This window comes from Acipenser ruthenus, chromosome 2 (assembly GCF_902713425.1).
Source record: "Acipenser ruthenus chromosome 2, fAciRut3.2 maternal haplotype, whole genome shotgun sequence".
Classification (NCBI taxonomy): Eukaryota; Metazoa; Chordata; class Actinopteri; order Acipenseriformes; family Acipenseridae; genus Acipenser; species Acipenser ruthenus.
Genome location: NC_081190.1, coordinates 106,062,193 through 106,081,877, shown reverse-complemented (window position 1 = coordinate 106,081,877; position 19,685 = coordinate 106,062,193). Strand labels below are relative to the sequence as shown.

The window sequence follows — 19,685 nt, the reverse complement described above, 5'->3', positions numbered from 1 at the left end:
TCGATCGTATTTTCTCCAAATACACATTAAGATATGCAAAACAATTACCTCAGTCTGCATGTAGTTTGTTTGGGAAATACCTTGAAACGATCATCAGCCGAAATATATTTTGCTTTCTTTGTCGTCCGTTTCTACTATTTTAACTCCAATGCTGAAAACTAGATTTTAGCAACCTAAATCAAAACAATGCAGCACCAACTTTGTCCTGCCCCCTTCTGCACAGTACAGGTCACATAAAAGTAGTAAAGACGCACTGATAGGCTGATTAAAACTTTGTCATTTGAATAGTAAACAAGAACGTTAACTGCTTTGGAGAATTTATTTTGTAAATGTTACTTGTGGACATTTTTTGTTTGTTTGTTTTTTGCTTAAGTGCAATGCACACGGGATGGCGAAGGAATCAAAAAGGGCTATCTACAGAAGGAAGATACGTAGTATGCGTCGCTTGCGTTGTGCAGTAGTTAATTTAAACAAGTTTTCTTTTTTTTTCTCCTCTCTGTACGTGTTTGTATGCATTGGCCCCTAAGAGGTGAATTTCGCGGTGACCCCTCAATTTCACGATTTCCGCGAAATCGCGATTTAGGTAGATCCCTAATCATAACCTGTCAATGCAGTACCATGATCTATTTTTTTTTTATTAATTGTGTAGTAAGTAGGCTATGGTTAAAAAAAAAAAAAAAAAAAAAATGTGCTAAAATAATTTGGTTTCAGTTTAAAATAATCTTTTATTATTTTCTCATTGTACAGTTGTGTACAATGCAGCAGCATGATTTATTTTGTGTTACCAGTTTACTTGTACTGTATTGGCCTACTGTACAGATTTGTATTTTTACATAATGTAATGAACACATTCATCTTATTTCAGCACAATGATTTATACATTTAAAATAAATTAAGTTCTATAAATGTATTTCTGTGCATTTAAAAATAAATAAATACAAATAGGATATAGCCAGAATACTGGATGCAGCCACAAATAGGTACTGTACTTGTAATTCTACTTTTATTCACAATCTCATTTCTATTGTTATTATTGTTGGTAGTAGTGACAAATACTGTAATAATAAAGAAAATCGAAGAATAAAAACAGTAGTAATATTAATAATTTAGCTAATGTCTTTATCCAGGGTGACTTCCTTAACTTACTCGAGCTGCTTATATTGTCCTTTTTACTATAGCGAACAAAAGGCTTTGGACCCAAACAGGGTTGTTATAGCGAGGGTGTGCTGTATTTAGTATTTGACCTGTATGTTTAATATACGACACTTGCACATTTTAATATATAATGCGTGCACATTTGTTATTTCATTTTTGTTATTTTTCACCTCCTATAGTGTTCAACATTTAACAGAGGGTATGAAGAAGTTTGGATCAGAATCCAATATCATGCCTTACAAAAAAGTAGAATACTGCAAGTATACTTGTGCCAAAATTGTCTGGTTTTAGTATACTATTGGTACCATTATACTATCCTATTTTGACACAAGTATACTTGCAGTATACAACTTTTTATATTCTCTTTGTAAATAATGCAATGTAGTTCTCAAATATTGGACATTTTTTAGATTGTATCTTACTTCTCTTTTGTATACCTGTATTGTCTCTTGCTAGATAAGCACCTCCAGATTCTGACAAATACTTTTACAAAACCAGGTACAACTTCTGCTGTGGATCAAAAAGCTATAATGCTCTGTGGCTGCCCACCTATGTGGATAACTATCTAAAAACTAGTAGAAACTAACAAACACAAGTCTGGGAAAAAAATGGAAGTCTTAGAAAAAGTATGGAATTTTGAAAAAGTGATTGAACCCTGTAGAAGGCATGGCTCTAGACTGCTCACTAATAAAAAAGGCCAATTCAAAAAATCTTTAAGCTGAGTTAGGAACACATAGCTTCTGGCACATGGTTTGAGTGGAAACGGGTGTCTTGCATTTTGAGCTGGTTTTTAATGTATTATTGTATTTGCATTATGGATTACACTTCTGTTTTTTTTATATATATATATATATATATATTTTTTTTTTGACCGCATTGGAGAATATTAAAACAGATTTTACAGTAAGCTTAAGAGCATAACATCATAAAGCACATTGTAGGAATTTAAATTTTATAAAGAACATGTAGTCAGTAATACAGCGTTCCACACACAGATCGGGGATTGGGATTTCTATTCATAGTTCTTGTGAGTAATGCTGCCGTTTTTAATTTTAGTGTGCTCCACATCAATGTGATGCATGTTGAAAGGAAATTCTAAACCAGCAAGTATGTGCTGAGTGCTCCATATAACACTTCATAAAGTTAATGGGTATCAAGTTTCTCTATTGCTAATTTAAACTGGAAGTCTGTGCATTAAACATCTTAATCAATATTTATTTTGTTTTGTTTTTTTCCTTTTTGTAGAACTGAGAAAGAATGTATAAATCTTCATTCCCAAGAAATCATTTTGTGGATTTTTTTATTCCCCCCCTCCCCCTTGTAGGACCACAGCCGGTTTGTGAACTGTGTGAGATTTTCCCCTGATGGGAACAGATTTGCTTCAGCTGGCGCTGATGGCCAGGTAACCCTTCTAGTTTCTAACCTTGTTGATCAATGTGATGATCTCATTATCTTCTATCCTTGTGGGATTGTTCTAAAACTCAACATTTTACTACTTTTAATCATACTCTCTTTAAACCGTGAGGTTTAACTAATTCGCATTTCTTAACTGTTCAACACTACTGCCTGATTATTATTATTATTATTATTATTATTATTATTATTATTATTATTATTATTATTATTCTTTTTACTGGATTTACAGAGCTTGGCCAGTGTCATTAGTGGAATAATCACAGTACGCTAGGAAGGACAGTCCTGCAGCATGCTTGATTTTAAATTGTTAGCTGACTTACGTTCTGTAATAAAATAGCACTGTTTTTCCTGAGATTTTACTTATTTTCTAAGAAGTATACCCTATGCTCATATGCACTCTAAGGTGTCGTTTTCGTAAGCTTGGTATGCAACCGTTTATTTGTTTTTACAATTAACACTGTGTTCTTTTTTAATAGATCTTTATCTATGATGGAAAAAATGGAGAGAAGATCTCTGCTCTTGGTGGTGAAAAGGCCCATGATGGAGGTATATATGCTGTAAGTATCGAGACATCAGGCTAACCATGTAAACAGGGCTGGCATCAGTACCCGGGCAATCGGCCAATGCCAGAGGGGGGCCCACACACATACAGAAATGAAATTGCAAATACACCACCCACTCGATATATCGTGGGTATCAGGGTCCAATATAAATCCGCTATATATCGAGGGCCGCGGTATAGTGAGAGATCCATAGAAAAACAAATAGGCTAACATGTACAACCACTCCGTCGTTTTATAGGGAGGGTCGGGGTCCAGTATAAATCCTCTATGCAATCCGCTTTTTCTCATTTTTCATATAAAGATCAGCACACCGTTTCAGTTCGTACTGCGGAGGGTAATTGCTTCTCATCAACTTAAGTCCAATTAATTTCATGAGTCTTCCTCTCCTTTCTCAAATGCACAAATCCACTGCATTGAAAGAATCTATTCCCAACATAGGAGGCTTGTTGCTAGGGAGCTGACGTCACTACCCTGTGACTTTTGCTAGTGCATTGCTGACACAAGTGAACACCTTGTTGGCTAAAATAAAAACCTCTTCAGCAAGTAGATATTTAATTTGCTTTGTGTTATTGTGCAATGCGTGTGTATTTGATAACGGTATGATATTGCTTTGTTTTTAATGGTTTTGTATATTTTTGTTTGTGCAGTACGAAATAAAATAAACAGTAATTCTAAGTGAAATTGCTTATAGATGCCTATATGTATTGCAGCAAAGGCATGCGCAGTTAGACTGTAATAATGGGGAGCCAACTCCAGGACTGCGATATATCCAAACCCGCGGTATAGCGAGGGGCGATACAACAAGGGGTGGGTTTATGAGTAAATGTACTATTTCTGTTCCAGCTATCCTACTTGAGCAGCATTTAGGGCTAGAAACGTTTAGTTTTCACTAAACTGTATGCGTGCAGTGCAGTGCAGTGACATTTTTCAGATCTTCCCTTTATTAATTTCTCTTTTCTTGCTTGTGTCCTGTTCCCATAGTCCCGACTCTTCTCACTTCCTGTTGGCTTCTGGTCTCCCCAGTTCTTCGTAAAGCTGAAAGCTATTGGCTGATCTCGACATACAGTTATACAAATGTGGCAATTAAAGACATTCTTGTAAGGTGACATTGGTTTTATGTTGGGAAATATTTTTAAGAAAAATAAAAAACTGAAATATCTTGCTTGCATAAGTATTCAACCCCTGTGCTGTGGAAGCTCCCAGTTTACACCGATGAAAGAAATTGCCCTAACAAGGACACAATTACCTTACCATTGGCCTCCACCTGTGAACCATTAAAGTTGCTGTCACATTTTCTGGATAAAACCCCCACTGTTGAAGGATCATTGGTCAGGCTGTGAATCTGAAGGAAAATGAAGACCAAAGAGCATTCTACAGAAGTTGGAGATAAAGTAATACAAATGCATAGATTAGATAAAGGGTACAAAATAATATCCAAGTGTTTGGATATCCCAGTGAGCACAGTTGGATCAATAATCAGGAAGTGGAAGCTGCATCACACCACTTAGGCACTGCCAGGAAAAGGCCGTCCCTCAAAACTCAGCGCTCAAACAAGTAGGAGACTTGTGAGTGAAGCCACAGAGAGGCCAACAATCACTTTGAAGGAGCTACAGAGTTCAGTGCCTGGGAGTGGAGTAACGGTGCACCAGTCAACCATATCAAGAGCTCTGCATAACACTGGCCTGTATGGGAGGGTGGCAAGAAAGAAGCCGTTACTCAAAAAGTACCATCTGAAAGCACGTCTGGAGTTTGCCAGAAAGCATGAGAGTGACCCAGTTGCGATGTGGGAAAAGGTTTTGTGGTCAGATGAGACCAAGATGGAGCTTTTTGGCCAAAACTCAAAGCGCTATGTGTGGCGCAAACCTAACACTGCCCATGCCTCAAGACACACCATCCCTACAGTGAAGTATGGTGGTGGCAGCATCATGCTGTGGGGATGATTCTCATCAGCAGGGACTGGGCATCTTGTTAAAATTGAAGGAAGAATGGATGGAGCAAAATACAGGGAAATACTGCAAGAGAACCTGCTTCAGTCCACTAAAAAACTGAAGATTGGGAGGAAATTCACCTTTCAGCAGGACAATGATCCCAAGCACAAGGCCAAAGCAACATTGGAGTGGCTCAAGAACAAAAAGGTGAATGTCCTACAGTGGCCCAGTCAAAGTCCTAATCTCGATCCCATTGAGAATCTGTGGCACTATTTGAAAATTGTGGTCCACAAGCGTTGTCCAACCAACCTGAACAACCTGGAGCAAATCTGCCAAGAAGAATGGGCCAAAATCACTCGGACACTGTGTGCAAAGCTGGTACATACTTACTCCAAAAGACTGAAAGCTGTTATTGCACCGAAAGGTGACTCTACCAAATAATAATATGTGGGGGTTGAATACTTATGCAAGCAAGATATTTCAGTTTTTTATTTTTCTTAAAAATATTTCCCAACATAAAACCAATGTCACCTTACAATAATTGATTTTGAGTTTCAGTGTTTTAAAATAAAATATCAAACAGAACGAAATTTCAATGTACCATTTGTAATTCAGTAATATGAGAGAATTGGTCAGGGGTCTGAATACTTTTGCAAGGCACTGTGTGTATATATATATATATATATATATATATATATATATATATATATATATGAATGAATAGAAACTTCAGAAATATTCAATAATACACTTTTCCAACTTGTATTTAAAAAAATAAATAAATAAATAGATAAACTGGCCCTAATATGGCTTTCTGCCCTTTTTTTATGACTGTTTTAAATAATGTGCTAAAAAATATATTGGTATATTATGTACATTTAGTGCTTCTTTAATGAGGTCTGAAATATCCAGACCTTTTTGAGTTTTAGTTTTGGTTTGAGCCTGAAATTTAAACAAATCTTTCAAGCTTTCCATGTAAGCCTTAATTTATTTTCAAAAGGAATTAAATATATATATATATATATATATATATATATATATATATATATATATATATATATATATATATATATATATATATAAATATAGCTTTTGAAAATGTTTTGGTTTTTTTTGCGTGTTGTCTTCCAGGTTAGTTGGAGTCCTGACAGCACTCGGCTACTTTCTGCTTCTGGAGACAAGACGGCTAAGATCTGGGACGTTGCTAATAACTCTGTAGTGACCACGTTCAATATGGGATCAGATGTTTTGGATCAGCAATTGGGCTGCCTGTGGCAGAAGGACCACTTGCTGACCGTTTCTCTGTCTGGTTACATCAACTACCTTGACAAAAACAATCCAAACAGGCCTTTGCGCACCATCAAGGTAACGTACAAAAACATACAACTGAATGTATATATTGAGCTTGTGCTTTGCAAATGTAAAATATTGCTGGAATTAGGCAGTGATGGATTCTTTATGCAAAAGAGTGTTGAAAAACTGGTCAAGCTTTCCACTAGTTGGCAAATAAATAAGAGACAAGTTACAGAATTTCTTGGGGCATGCCTACACTTTTATGAGCCCAACTTTGGATATAAAATTGTTTTTTTTTTCATTAAACTGCTAATACATATTTCGAAGGGAGCCTTAAACAACAAAGAGCAGAACAATAATCCTACGTTTCATCTTTCTCTGGGTAATTTCAATGAGTTGCACTTTTGGCCTTTAAGTATGTGCTTACTACTGGCGTGGGTAGAAATGTAATTAGAATACATTGCGGGAAATTCTGTTCTCTTAATCCTTGAAAATTAGGGCCAATTCACATGTAATTGAAAGAGGAAGAATGGTTGGCTTCAGGAAATGAGCCCTGCTAAGCAGTTTCTGGAGTGAAATGCAGTCCTCTGGTGCTGCAATTCAAGCTTTTATTGAGGGCTGTTTTATTGGTGGCGTGATTTCTTTATTTTATTTGGGGGAAATTAAGTTGTTCGGGTCTGATGCTAAATTATTATCAAAACTACTATATAAAAAAAAAATTATTACATTTGTGCTTTGTAATTTTTTATACTGGAAGTATATTTGCTGTATTTGTGCCCTATGTATCAGTGACCCACATGCTTATCAACAGAATTTTAAAAAGAGAATTTAAAGGTCATGATCTGTACCAAATACCACAACCAAAAGGTTTGAAAAGTTTTCTTTTATTTATTTATTTATTATTTTATTATTTTATTTATGTATTTGGCAGATGCCTTAATCAACTTAAAGATGTTACAGAGCAGAAAAGATTTACAATACAAGCTTAATATTTAAACAGTGATAGTTTACAGTAAGTGCAAATTATACTACTAAAATACAATGTGAACTAGGATGCAACAAGTTAGAATTGCAACAAGTTATTTCTACAATGACATAGTAGTGCAAGGATAGTGCATTAGCTGAGGATCCAGTAATGTTGTGCATAGGTCAGGCAAGTCCAGTGCACGATAGGAACGGTAGAGCAAGAGATCTACAAGTGTAGTCTAAACAGGTGGTTCTTGAGGAGGCGGCAGAAGGCGGTGAGAGACGGAGCAGTCCTGAAGTTCTCCGGTAGCTGGTTCCACCACAGAGGGGCTAGGGAAAAGGAGCAGGCTTGGGAGAATGGAGATTGGAGGGAAGGCATGACCAGTCGGCCTGTAGAGGAGGAGGGGGTGGAGGGAGAAACGAGGGATTGTAGGAAGGAGGGAGCAGTGTGGTGAAGACAGCGGTAGATTAGCAGAGGTAGGTAGTCAGTGGAGGGTGCGAAGCAGAGGGGTAGCATGAGAGTAGCGAGGTTGGGAGAACACAAGATGAGCAGCAGAACTTTGAACGAGCTGAAGTGGGCGGGTAGCCGAAGCAGGGAGACCTGTAACTGTAGTGACTGTGGTATTATCACAGGTTTTCATTTGTGATTTAATCGTGTTGAGGAGCCATTAATAATTGAAATGCATATTTATGTATTTTTCAATACGGCAAATATTACCTTCACAAAACTCACAGTGGAAGTCTCATATCCACAATAACTACTTATTGTAAAACAATTATGACTATTTTGCTACTATGGGGCCTATGCAACTATGTGCAAGTAATAAAAATCCAGCTACAGGCATTTCCCAGCACCAAAGTACATACACTTAAGGCTACCACACACCAGACATGCGATTTTTCATTGGCAGACAAAGTGTCATGACCATACACACCAGAAGCATCACAGAGGCGATGCTGCAGGTTTCAAAACTGCCAGATCCATACAACTATTAAAAATTGCTATTGACAAAACTATGATCAAGACTGGTACATAATCATTAACGTGATGTTAAAATTGAATGTCGTCTTTGACGGTATTTCAACACATATGGAAATAAATCTTACATGCCAGGCTTATCCAGTTCCTTCGAAATGGAGTCCCATATATTGTCTTTCAGATTTGTATCTTTATGATGTGATGAACTGGTGGGTAGTAGCCTTTACTATTAATATGCAGACCAGAGTTTTGTTTATAAAATTATATTTTCCGTGATTTAGACAGCATAAGTCATAGCAACACAACTCTGGGGAAGATCTTGTTCATTTGCAGTAATACTTTCGTCATTTATCGAGTGTATTATAAATGCCCTTTTTGTTGTAGAAAAATATTATAAAAAGATCTACTGTAACATAAATACAACAGCCCTTTGTTCAAGTCCACATACTGTCCCATTCAAGACCCTGATGATGAAAACTGAATGGCATGGGTCCTATGAAAGATCAGCTATTCAATGCTTTTATTTTCCTTTCCCTTTTGTAGGGCCACAGCAAATCCATCCAGTGTCTGACCGTGCATAAAAATGATGGACGATCATACATCTACTCTGGAAGTCATGACGGTCATATCAATATCCTTTTTTGTCATGGTTCTTGCAGACACTTTGCTGATATTGTCTGTGTTGTAGGTCTATGGTAAATACAATCTGGAGTACCTCAACATTGCTGTAAATAGGAGCGATTCGGGACTTCAAAAACATGGCCCTAATTTAAAGGGGGTCTTTATACTGATATGGTCTTAAAATTAGGTTTTAATGTATAATCTTCCATTTTACAGGAAAATAACAGCATTTATTATTGCACCATTATCTTGTATTATCAGCCTTCATCTTTCATCTATGAACTTAAAATATTATAAGTTTTGTTTTGATGATTCATAAAAAAAAAATTTTTGGTAGCTAATTTTGCAAGGGTATTTTTAATATGCAAATTTGCACTGCATGCTTCCCTTAACTGTAGTCTCACATTACTGGGATGCTGAAACCGGAGAGAATGGTGCCTTTAGTGGAAAGGGCCACAGCAACCTGGTGTCCAGGATGGCTGTAGATGAATCAAACCAGCTGGTCAGTTGCGGTATGGATGATACAGTTCGTTTCACCAGTGTGACTAAGAAAGAATACAGGTTAGTCACTGATTTTCAACAAAACTGCATTTACTTGAGAGTTTTGTATATTATAAACATTATGTAAAACAAAAATATGTATTTGTTTTGTACTGGTGGACAGTGTTTTGATATTTAATTAGAGTCGGGTGGCTTTTGAAAGGACACATATCTATTGGTGCTTTCCAAATGTCCTGATTTGCTATCCTTGTTGCAATTTCCTTTTCTGTTTGGTCACAAAATTATTAAGCTGTCATCCCCCAAAGCAGAGGTATACAGTTTCTGAAAAAAAATAAAAAACTTGCCCCCCTCCCTGTCGCAGAAAACACACAAAAAAGGAGACTATAACTTGTTTTTATTTAACAGCGAACACAATCAATCAATGAGTTATTAACAGCGGCGGATCTAGCCTTGTAGCTTGACGGGTTCACTAAATTCATCAAGATACACAAAAGGTCCCCTGTGACCCCACCTCACCTCAACAAATGTATAACATAATTTAAGGAAATGTTCCTTTCAGTGCAGTTTGGAACACATTTGCTAGTAAATTTAAGTAACATACTCGGGGTACAACTGAATAAGCAATATTTGGGAGCTATTCAAATATAAAAATAGCTTCTGCCTGTTTTTTCCAATTCTGAGTGGAATTCTAAGTTTTCTTGACGTTCTTTCAGTTTTATAGGACTTTTGTATAACCTGTCAAGTTTCTCTGCATTTTGTACTGCGTTTTTCTGTCAAAATGCATCCAATGTTTACAGTAGGCTCCATCAAAATTCTGCAAAGACAAGATGTTTTTTCTTTTGTTTATGTTCTATTATATATATATATATATATACACTTTATTATTATTTTCTTAACTGTACAACATTTTACAGTTATTTTCAGTTAGCCATCTTGTTCCATGGTGGCTGACTGGAGCAGTGCTGTAGCAGGGTGATTCTGGTTTCATAGCCTGATGGCTTTTAATTTTATTTATTTATTTATTTATTTATTTATTTATTCATTTATTCATTTATTCATGAATTCATGAATGAACGAATGAATGAATTAATTAATTAATTATATACTTAGCCCTTAGGCTGTGCATGCATAAAGCTAAAAACGCCTACCGCTAAATTCTAGAACATTCAATATATATCACTCTCTTAAGACTAAAACATAATTTCTATACCTTATAGCAATGTATCAATATAAAAGAGATATTCAATTCAAATATATGCTTACCTTTCAGTATATGGAAGTGTAGTGTAGGATATATTGAAAAATAAGAACTGTCTTCAAAAGGCAGAGACTTGTGAATATGACTAAACAGCAATCAGTTTTTCAGAGATCTTCAGAGCATGGATCACATCAGCTTGTTGTCAGCAAGTTGAGCAATAATTGACTGGGGTTTTACCATGGTTTTATAGGATTTTTCCCTCCATTGAATACATCAGAAGTCCCAAGTAAATCTAATCATCGCTTGGCTTTGACATTTCTTATCTTTAAGTTAATGATATATTCTAGAAGGATCTGTTCAACTCCTTTTTCAAAACTGATTGGATATAACTTCTTGCCAAAAAACATTGAAACGTGATTTCATCGCTCTCTTTTTCCAACTCCTCCTTTTTCTGAAAAGTCAGGTGGACCAAAGTTCACAGAATCCTTGCTATAATATAATACAAGTATTTGTGTATATATGAGAGATGTTTTTAATTGGTAACACCAGCTCTATTTGATTTATATTAAGGTGGGTAAAAATATATATATCCCTCTTAGCCGCATATTATGTTACCTTTTCAGTGTGCTGTCAATGGGCCAGTATAAATTCACATACAAATGTGTGTTAACAAAGTATTTCACAAAGACTGCCTTTGAATAAGCATACAGTGGTCAGTTCAATTGGTTTCATTTAAATGTAAGCTATAATAAACATGTTAAGTATAACAGCCTTATTTAACTGTGCCATTTTTGGACTATGCCTGACCTCTCTCTGTTTCTAAAAGTTGTCTGCTCAAGCAGGATTCAGACACCCTGTTTTCTTGCCAAGACTATTGTTTTGATTAACATGAAACTCCATTGTAAGCACTTCTCCAAATTCACCGCATGAAATAAGTTTTCTCCCAAAGAAAGTCGCTACTTATTTGATAAGAACTGTGACTGGACACAACTCCCCGAATTCGTGGAATGCTCTTCTTTTTGACTGCCAAAAAGAACCTTCCATATCTAGCAGCGCTCTGCTTGCAAGCAGATAAGGGCAAGGCTATTTTTCTGTAATTTTTGTATACTAAAATTATTGAATACAGGTTACACTTTATTTGTCTAATATTCCAACCGTTCCTGTTTTTTTATTGCAGTAAAACCTTTATATAAACTAAACATTTATATTATTTAATTTAATGGATATTGTAATGGCTAAAATATATTTTGTTTAGTTGGAGAAATTAAATTAAATGCTGGCTCCTGCTTTTACAGTCTATTTGTATTACAGTAGAACCTTAACAAGCAAAAACACTTATTAGTTTAAATATGTTTCTTATTAGATCAAAATACTTAAAACATTATTTCTTTTCAGAGAGTTTTGTCACTATCAGATCAGAATACTTTTTTTTTGTAAAACCTCTATGCTTAGTAACACCACAATCAAATAAAATCAAATAGGTCTTTTTAGTTTCAAATATCGTTCTGTCTAAAAAGGGTTACCCTTTTGTTTTTGCTAATTTGCAATACCTAGCCTCCTTTCAGGGTTACAGACTTCCACGAGTGTATGTGCACTAATAACAAAGGCACATAGACAAGCTGTTTTTCTAACATTAACACTTGTTCAGTTTTTTTAGTTTAAATCATTGTAACCTGTTCATAATTTGCTGCAATATTATTTATGCTGGTTTTATATTCTTTAAAACACAGTACAATTAATACAATATACTGACAGTATCAGTACTGAACTGCTTTAGTTTTTAACTGTAATATGTTCTTTCAACAATAATAAATGTTATTTGTATAACATTGTATAACAATGATTTTATAACATGTATTTCTAATTCAGTTACTTCAATATAAAAGTTGCTAATATTATTTTACTGAATTAAGTCTGACCCCTTTCTGTTCATACAAAATCCAGTTGAAGCAGGTTTTAGGACAACCTTTGCTTTTTGCCAATTTTAGGGTTGATTAGTATGAGACACTACCGTAAGCATTTTCTAATACTCCTACCTTCTGAAAGCAATGAAAGTAAAGGAACGAAAGAATTTGGCTACTTTTACTCATAAAACTGGAATGCGTTAACAAGGCCTTATGATAAGAGCCTGCCGAGTTTGACTCCTTCCAGCAGGTGCTTTCACAGACTGCACACAACAGCTATCCACTGTTTTCTACTGAGTATGCAGATCTTTTTGAAAGGAACATATACAGTATTATTATAATTATTGACAGAGTATTTCAATCAATACAGGTTAGTTTAAATCATCCAATAACTCAGAACGTTCCCAACAGGATTCTAACTCTGCGCCAGACTCGGATCGGACTGGTTGTGTGAACAAAACGACAGTCCTGTGCACATCTGCTAAAAATATTTTCTAAAACACATTAGTCATTACAATATTTGTTGCAGTTTCACAAATGTTCAATTTGTTTCCCAAAGATCGGCCTGCTTCCAGTAGCTGTGACAGTCTTGGGTCAGTTTCTGCTGACAGGTGTGGGTGACAGTCTTTAAAAGTCTGATACCTGCAAAAACTTCAGTCTTGTTAGCTGGGCTCCCATCTCTACATTCTCATTCCCATCATTAGTGTGAAGACTTCAAATAAATTAAACTGTTCCTATCAAAGTGTCAGACATCTTGGCCGCATATACCTTTCACTCAAAAAAGGTGCTTGCACTTTGTACACGGGACGAGTTTTAGGGTCACTCCGTGACAACAGTATACACAATACAAAAGTAGCAATTTTAAAGTTACATTAAAACCCTCTAAGATAAGAAAGCCATTTTATAAAAGTGTGTTTTAAGCTCTACAAGAAAAAGCCCTACCATACTTCCTGTGTTGATTTTGTTGACCCTAGGAATAACCAGCAGCCCCACATCCTGTGATCTCAGAGTGTGGTTTGTAAGATACGGGGTCAGTAACTCCTGCAAATAACTATGTGCTAATCCATTCAGGGCCTTGTAAGTTAACAGCAGAATCGTAAAATCAATTCTATACTGCACAGGGAGCCAGTGTAAAGAGGCCGAAACAGGGGTAATATGTTCACTTTTCCTGGTTTTAGTCAGAATTCTAGCAGCAGTATTCTGAACAAAACTGCAAGCGGGATAGCACACGTTTTGGGACACCAGAAAAAGTGCATTACAAAAATAAATTCTAGATGAAACAAAGGCATGCATTAGTCTCTCAGCATCAAATATGGAAATAAATGGTTTGGCTATATTTCTCAATTAATAAAGATACTTTAATAACTTCTCTAATATGAGTCTCAAATGAGAGATCAGGATCAAAGATGACCCCCAGACTTGATGAGAGTCTGCAAGGGTCAAGCTCATGTAATCCCACATTTCCTTTTAGTTGGCTCTGTGAGCCCACTAGCATAACTTATATTTTATCTGAATTCAACATTAGAAAATTCTGTGACATCCAATGCTTGATGTCTGTAAGGCAAGTAGCTAATAACACCCAGGCAGAAGAAATGTTTTACAGTCTGTATTTTATTTTAAAATACTAATAAAGTAGTGTACAGATAATCTCATATTAAGCATTTAATTTATATTGTTATAAACGTGTATGTCAATCATCATGTTTTAATAGTTTCACAAATCGATGGATTGTGCATGTCAAATAAGTAACTAATCGCTTCTGTTTCAAATATAGTAAAAACTTTTTTTAAAAAATATTGCATTTTAAATAATAATAAAAAAAACATGTAAATAGCAAACTAGGTTAGCAACACCAAAATCGAAAGAAAAAAATACAGCCCAACAAGTACTGTACACGCTTGACAATGATTTTGTATCTGTGATGCAACAAACTAAAACACCTGTACGTCAGGAGGTGAGTTCCGCTTATAGAGAAAGAGGCAGAAGCTATTTTTTATATTTCAATAACTCCCAAGTAATGCTTATTATAGTTACTTAAATTTACTAGGAAATGTGTTCCAAACTGCACTGAAAGGAACATTTCCTTACAGTGTGATATAAATTTGATGTGTGAATTTAGTGAACCAGTCAAGCTACAAGGCTAGATCCACCCCTGTTAATCACTAATTGATTGATTGTGTTCACTGTTGAATAAAAGGAGGACCAACTATCATTTATTTGTAAAAAGGTTCCATCTAGATAGTTTGTCAGTGAGACTGGTGCTTTTATTTTTATTTTTTCATAACAAGGTTCCAGGTGGGCATTGTCAAATTGTTTCATGTTGCAGAAACAAATACATGTTTGAACAATATTCTCTTAATTCAGGCACCTCACTCCAAAGGTCCAATGTTCTAAACTTTGCTAACTTCACGTTAATTAAAACGGCTTGCACTCCTCTTGTTTTTTGTAGTGCTTCAGACCTTGTTAAAATGGATGTCCAGCCCAAGTGTATCGCAGTGGGGCCAGGAGGTTATGCAGTGGCTGTTTGCATTGGGCAGGTAAATCAAAGGACTGTATTCATTTGTTTAGTGGACAAAACATAATTGCAAATTGAGCTATTACATGATTTAGACCCACCTGAGCATGTGATCTGTAATTAATCATCAATCTATGTTGAAGCTCAGTTTTACGAATATTAAGCTCCCATGCAGAGGGGCATTGACTGTCTCAAAATACTACACACAACAGTATATGGCAGCGTTAAATGGTATGTTTTAGTCTTCCTAAATTTGTCACACTTGTCTAGCTCTGCTATCCTTCTGTGATGTGTTTTTGTTGTTGTGCTGAAGGGTTTTTCAATGCATTCTTTCCCCAGCTTGTGCTGCTAAAGGATAAGAAGAAAGGCTTTGGAATGGATAACCTTGGTTATGAGCCAGAAGCTGCAGCTGTTCACCCAGGAGGTGTGACTGTAGCAGTGGGAGGATCGGTAAGAATGTATTTCTTGTATAACTAATCCCCTTGGTGTAAAACAGACTGTGTATAACTGGAGCCCAGCTGCTCCTTGTTACAGACTGTTTCTTCAAGCTTTTTATTGCTTCTGTTTTAAGAGATGCACCTCCTGTCATCAAATATTTATTTAGCTGTCTTTGGTTTTATATGTATTTTACATGCACCCCAGAATACATGCAAAGAAAATACATAAAACCAAAATAATATTTAACTGTACAGATACAATCAATTACTGAAGAGACTCAGTGTAATAATAATGCTATTTTCAAATGTTCACTAATGAAAATACAGCTTGCTTGCTTGCTTGCATATCGGTGCTGGCAGGGCTAATATTGTTTCTTTTTCACTGTAAGGATGGCAAAGTCCACTTGTATTCCATTCAAGGAAACACCCTGAAGGATGATGGAAAGACCCTGGAGGTTAAGGGGCCTGTGACTGACCTTGCCTATTCCCACGACGGTGCCTACCTTGCTGTCTGTGATGCAAACAAAGCTGTTACTGTCTTCACTGTGGCTGATGGATATGCAGTAAGTTGTGGGATGACATTGTTAACCAGAATATATAAACCAATCATTTTTAGGAATGTTTAAATATTAGACAAGTACAAAACCATAATGAATTTGGTAAATGTACAGTGGTCTATTATTTTAAGGAGCATTCACTTCTCTAAGATACCTAAAAACACACGGTACCCCATCTATCCCCTGCCTGTGTAAGAGTGTCACATGCAGTGGATGTACTTTTTTTTTAATGATCTTGATGGGGTTTCGAGCCAAAACTCTGGGCTGGGTAGGTGTTGGGTGTTCTGTGCATACACCCCCTTCTTTCAAAACCTCCAAAACCATGAACTGTATTTTATTGTTTTATAGATTAGTGCTTAACTATTTTAACACGGTTTTATTTTCTTCTTAAGCTTTTTTACAAATAGATTTTGATCTTTTTCTTTTGTGCAGGAGAAAGGTGTCTTCTACGGCCACCATGCTAAAGTGGTCTGCATTGCTTGGTCTCCAGATAATGAGCATTTTGCCACTGGAGGCATGGACATGATGGTCTCTGTCTGGACTGTAAGCAATTCAGACACAAGAATCAAAATGCCAGGTATATCACCTTTCAAAAATGTCAGCGTTGGGGCAAAATGCTTTGTTTTTGTTCGAATAAAAAAAAACCTTTAGTTTAGTTTTCATTGTAATACTTACTTAAAAACAAAGAGGCTGTGTGGTCCAGTGGTTAAAGAAAAGGGCTTGTAACCAGGAGGTCCCCGGTTCAAATCCCACCTCAGCCACTGACTCATTGTGTGACCCTGAGCATGTCACTTAACCTCCTTGTGTTCCGTCTTTCGGGTGAGACGTAATTGTAAGTGACTCTGCAGCTGATGCATAGTTCACACACCCTAGTCTCTGTAAGTCGCCTTGGATAAAGGTGTCTGCTAAATAAACAAATAATAATAATACTTACAAACGAGACATTCAATTAAGTTATTTGGATGCTATTTTTGTTTAATCGTAGTCTTTGTCTTTTTCTCCGTAATACATTTACATGAACACTCTAGTTTCTGGTTCAGCGTATACAATACCTTGCATTTATATCTGAATTGCTAATTTACAATCCTATTAAAGAATTTTCACTTTGTTCCATAACAGTAAATACTGGGAGAGATTCCTTTTAAGTTGCCTGCCAATTCCCATCCCCTCTTCCGCAGTGAAGCATTTGACAGCTATGGATGTTTTTGGAAATTCTTTTTGAACTGGCTGCTGCTTATGTGCAATGGAAATAACATTTCCATATGCCTTTCAGAATGCAGAATGTAACGCATCATTTCAGATGACAACCATTTCAGAGCTTAAAAACAAATACTGTAGTAATCCAGCTGAGAATAACGACAGTTATATGAAACTGTTCAGATATTTTCTATGTGTGAGGCAGTGTTAACATTTATACAGAATGAACTTTTTTTTTTTTTTAATGAAAGGGTAAAAGTGATCTACAGACCTGAACTTGTTTCTATATAATTATCTGTTTTATTTTTGTTTCTGTAGATGCCCACAGGATGCACCACGTCAGCAGCGTGGCCTGGTTAGATGAGCACACTCTTATCACAACATCCCACGACTCCTCTGTCAAGCAGTGGACTGTCACATACAAATAAGCAAGCGACACCAGATCTTCAGGGACAAGAACTACTGCTGCAGAAGGAATTGCTTTCACGATTCCTTTATTGGGTGCCGAGTTCCATATCATATCCCTGAATCATTACAGAGAAGTCATATCTAAATATGGTGTATCTTGAAAGCTTTAGTCAGTAAATATTTGCACGAAAAAGCACTTGGCATATTCTCTGGTGCTTCTAACCCTTCTATGCTCAACATTCCAGGGCAATAGCCTTATCTCAGTTCATTTTTACAGACTCAGATCAGTCTTTTCCTGTCTTTTCTAGCAGAGATGTTTGTAACATTGTATGGAACAGGATTAACATTTGCCTCATTGTGTGACTACAGAATATTTTTATGTACCATTCACATATTAAAAATGAAAGTATATGATCAAATACTGTGTGTACAGCAGAGTGCAGCTACTGTATATTGTTCTTTATTACTTTGCTCATCTGTATTTCACATATTTTGTTGCCAATTTTTTTTTTTTCTTCAGGTGGCAATGGTACATAATAAAAGTTTGTACACGTTTAACACTGTTCTTGTCCATTTTGAACAGTGGATTTATACCCTCTTTTTGTTAGACTATTTTTTTTAGAATACCTTTCACATCCAATACTCCCAAATATGTAATTTTGGTATTCAGTTCTCTTAGTTAATTCTCAATCCCTCCTTGTTGCAGGACAGTAAATACTGTATTAGAAAGTGCATTAAACTGCATGTGTACAAAATAGCAGCATGAGCCACATTTTTATTGAAAAGGTAAATTGTTACCTAATGCAGAAGTGTGCTGATTCAATGTTTCTCTGTGGGCTTTAGCTGCTGTCTGTGCAGTACACTTGTCAATGATTTGTATGACATTTCTTGCCAGTGCATTCAACCCCCCCCATATAAATAATTCTGTGGTCTTCAGCTGTGGTTCAGTACACACTTGGGAAAACATCCACAACACCATAAGCGATTTTTCGTATAGAAAATAAAGGACACACGTGTGCAATGCAAGACTGCTTTGCAGTACATCTGCTTTTTATTCAACATTTCAAATTATTGGCACATGCAGGTGACTCCTAAAATGATATAATTGTGCTTTATAGTTTGTTTTTTTTATTAGCCAATTTGTTGTGTGTGTGTGTGTGTGTGTATATATATATATATATATATATATATATAGATATATCTATATATATATCTATATATATATATCTATATATAAATAATAAAATATAGGGGGTTTAAATCTTGGCATTTTCTTTTAATCGGTTAATCTGAATGATTAATCACACCCGTTTACGCTGTGCAATTGTAGTGAAAGACAACTAAAAGTAACACTTGGTATTAATGCTATTTTTTGCAAGCATTTATTAATGGCACCTAATGTTTTACAGGCAACTTTAATTTAACAATAAATGAAAACGTTTACTTGCTTGTAATCTGAAGTTAGCCAAAGCAAGTCTTTTAATATAATACCCAAATGCGGTGCCATGCATTACTGTAAATTAGCAGCGGTACTACAATATGTTGGGACTTTTTTCGTCTAAACTTTAAACTAACAGGTCATTTATTGAATTGAGTGCTATTTTATTTTAGTTTCATTTAGTTAGCTGAATATACCATAATTAAGACTTAGACTTAGGCTATAGCTGTAAATCTACCACCATGGTACAGATTTAAACTAAAAGAATACATTGTTTAAAAAAAAAAATCAACTTCCTTGCGACTCGGATAACATAAACTCGTAGTACTGCTGTGAAAGGAAAGCCCCGAAGAGCAAATCTTGCAAGTTGCTATGCCGTCGTTTTCTCGTTCTTCATTCCACTTTGAAATGAGAAAGTAAGGACATGGAGGATTTAAAAGCCCATTTTATTGTTCACAGCAAAACCCTGTACATGAAAGATTGTACTATTATTATTACAGTATTGTTATTACAGTATACCTGTGACTAGTCTTTAAATGATGTTAATGCAATTAAGAATAGTAATTGTATTTTGTCCAGCTTATTTTTTTATTAAAATGTTGCACCCTC

At 35.7% G+C, this 19,685-nt stretch overlaps 1 protein-coding gene across 1 annotated transcript in view; it reads left to right on the top strand.

The window, feature by feature from the left end:
* The window catches only part of wdr1 (WD repeat domain 1), a 29,229-nt gene extending 9,544 nt beyond the window's left edge, over nucleotides 1-19,685 (top strand). Inside the window, exons 6-15 of the mRNA XM_059005582.1 lie at nucleotides 2,480-2,557; nucleotides 3,048-3,128; nucleotides 6,194-6,427; nucleotides 8,844-8,933; nucleotides 9,328-9,482; nucleotides 14,974-15,061; nucleotides 15,379-15,489; nucleotides 15,866-16,039; nucleotides 16,466-16,610; nucleotides 17,549-19,685. Of these exons, the coding sequence (XP_058861565.1) occupies nucleotides 2,480-2,557; nucleotides 3,048-3,128; nucleotides 6,194-6,427; nucleotides 8,844-8,933; nucleotides 9,328-9,482; nucleotides 14,974-15,061; nucleotides 15,379-15,489; nucleotides 15,866-16,039; nucleotides 16,466-16,610; nucleotides 17,549-17,658 (1,266 nt within the window). The 3' untranslated portion in view covers nucleotides 17,659-19,685. The remainder of the gene's footprint in view (nucleotides 1-2,479; nucleotides 2,558-3,047; nucleotides 3,129-6,193; nucleotides 6,428-8,843; nucleotides 8,934-9,327; nucleotides 9,483-14,973; nucleotides 15,062-15,378; nucleotides 15,490-15,865; nucleotides 16,040-16,465; nucleotides 16,611-17,548) is intronic.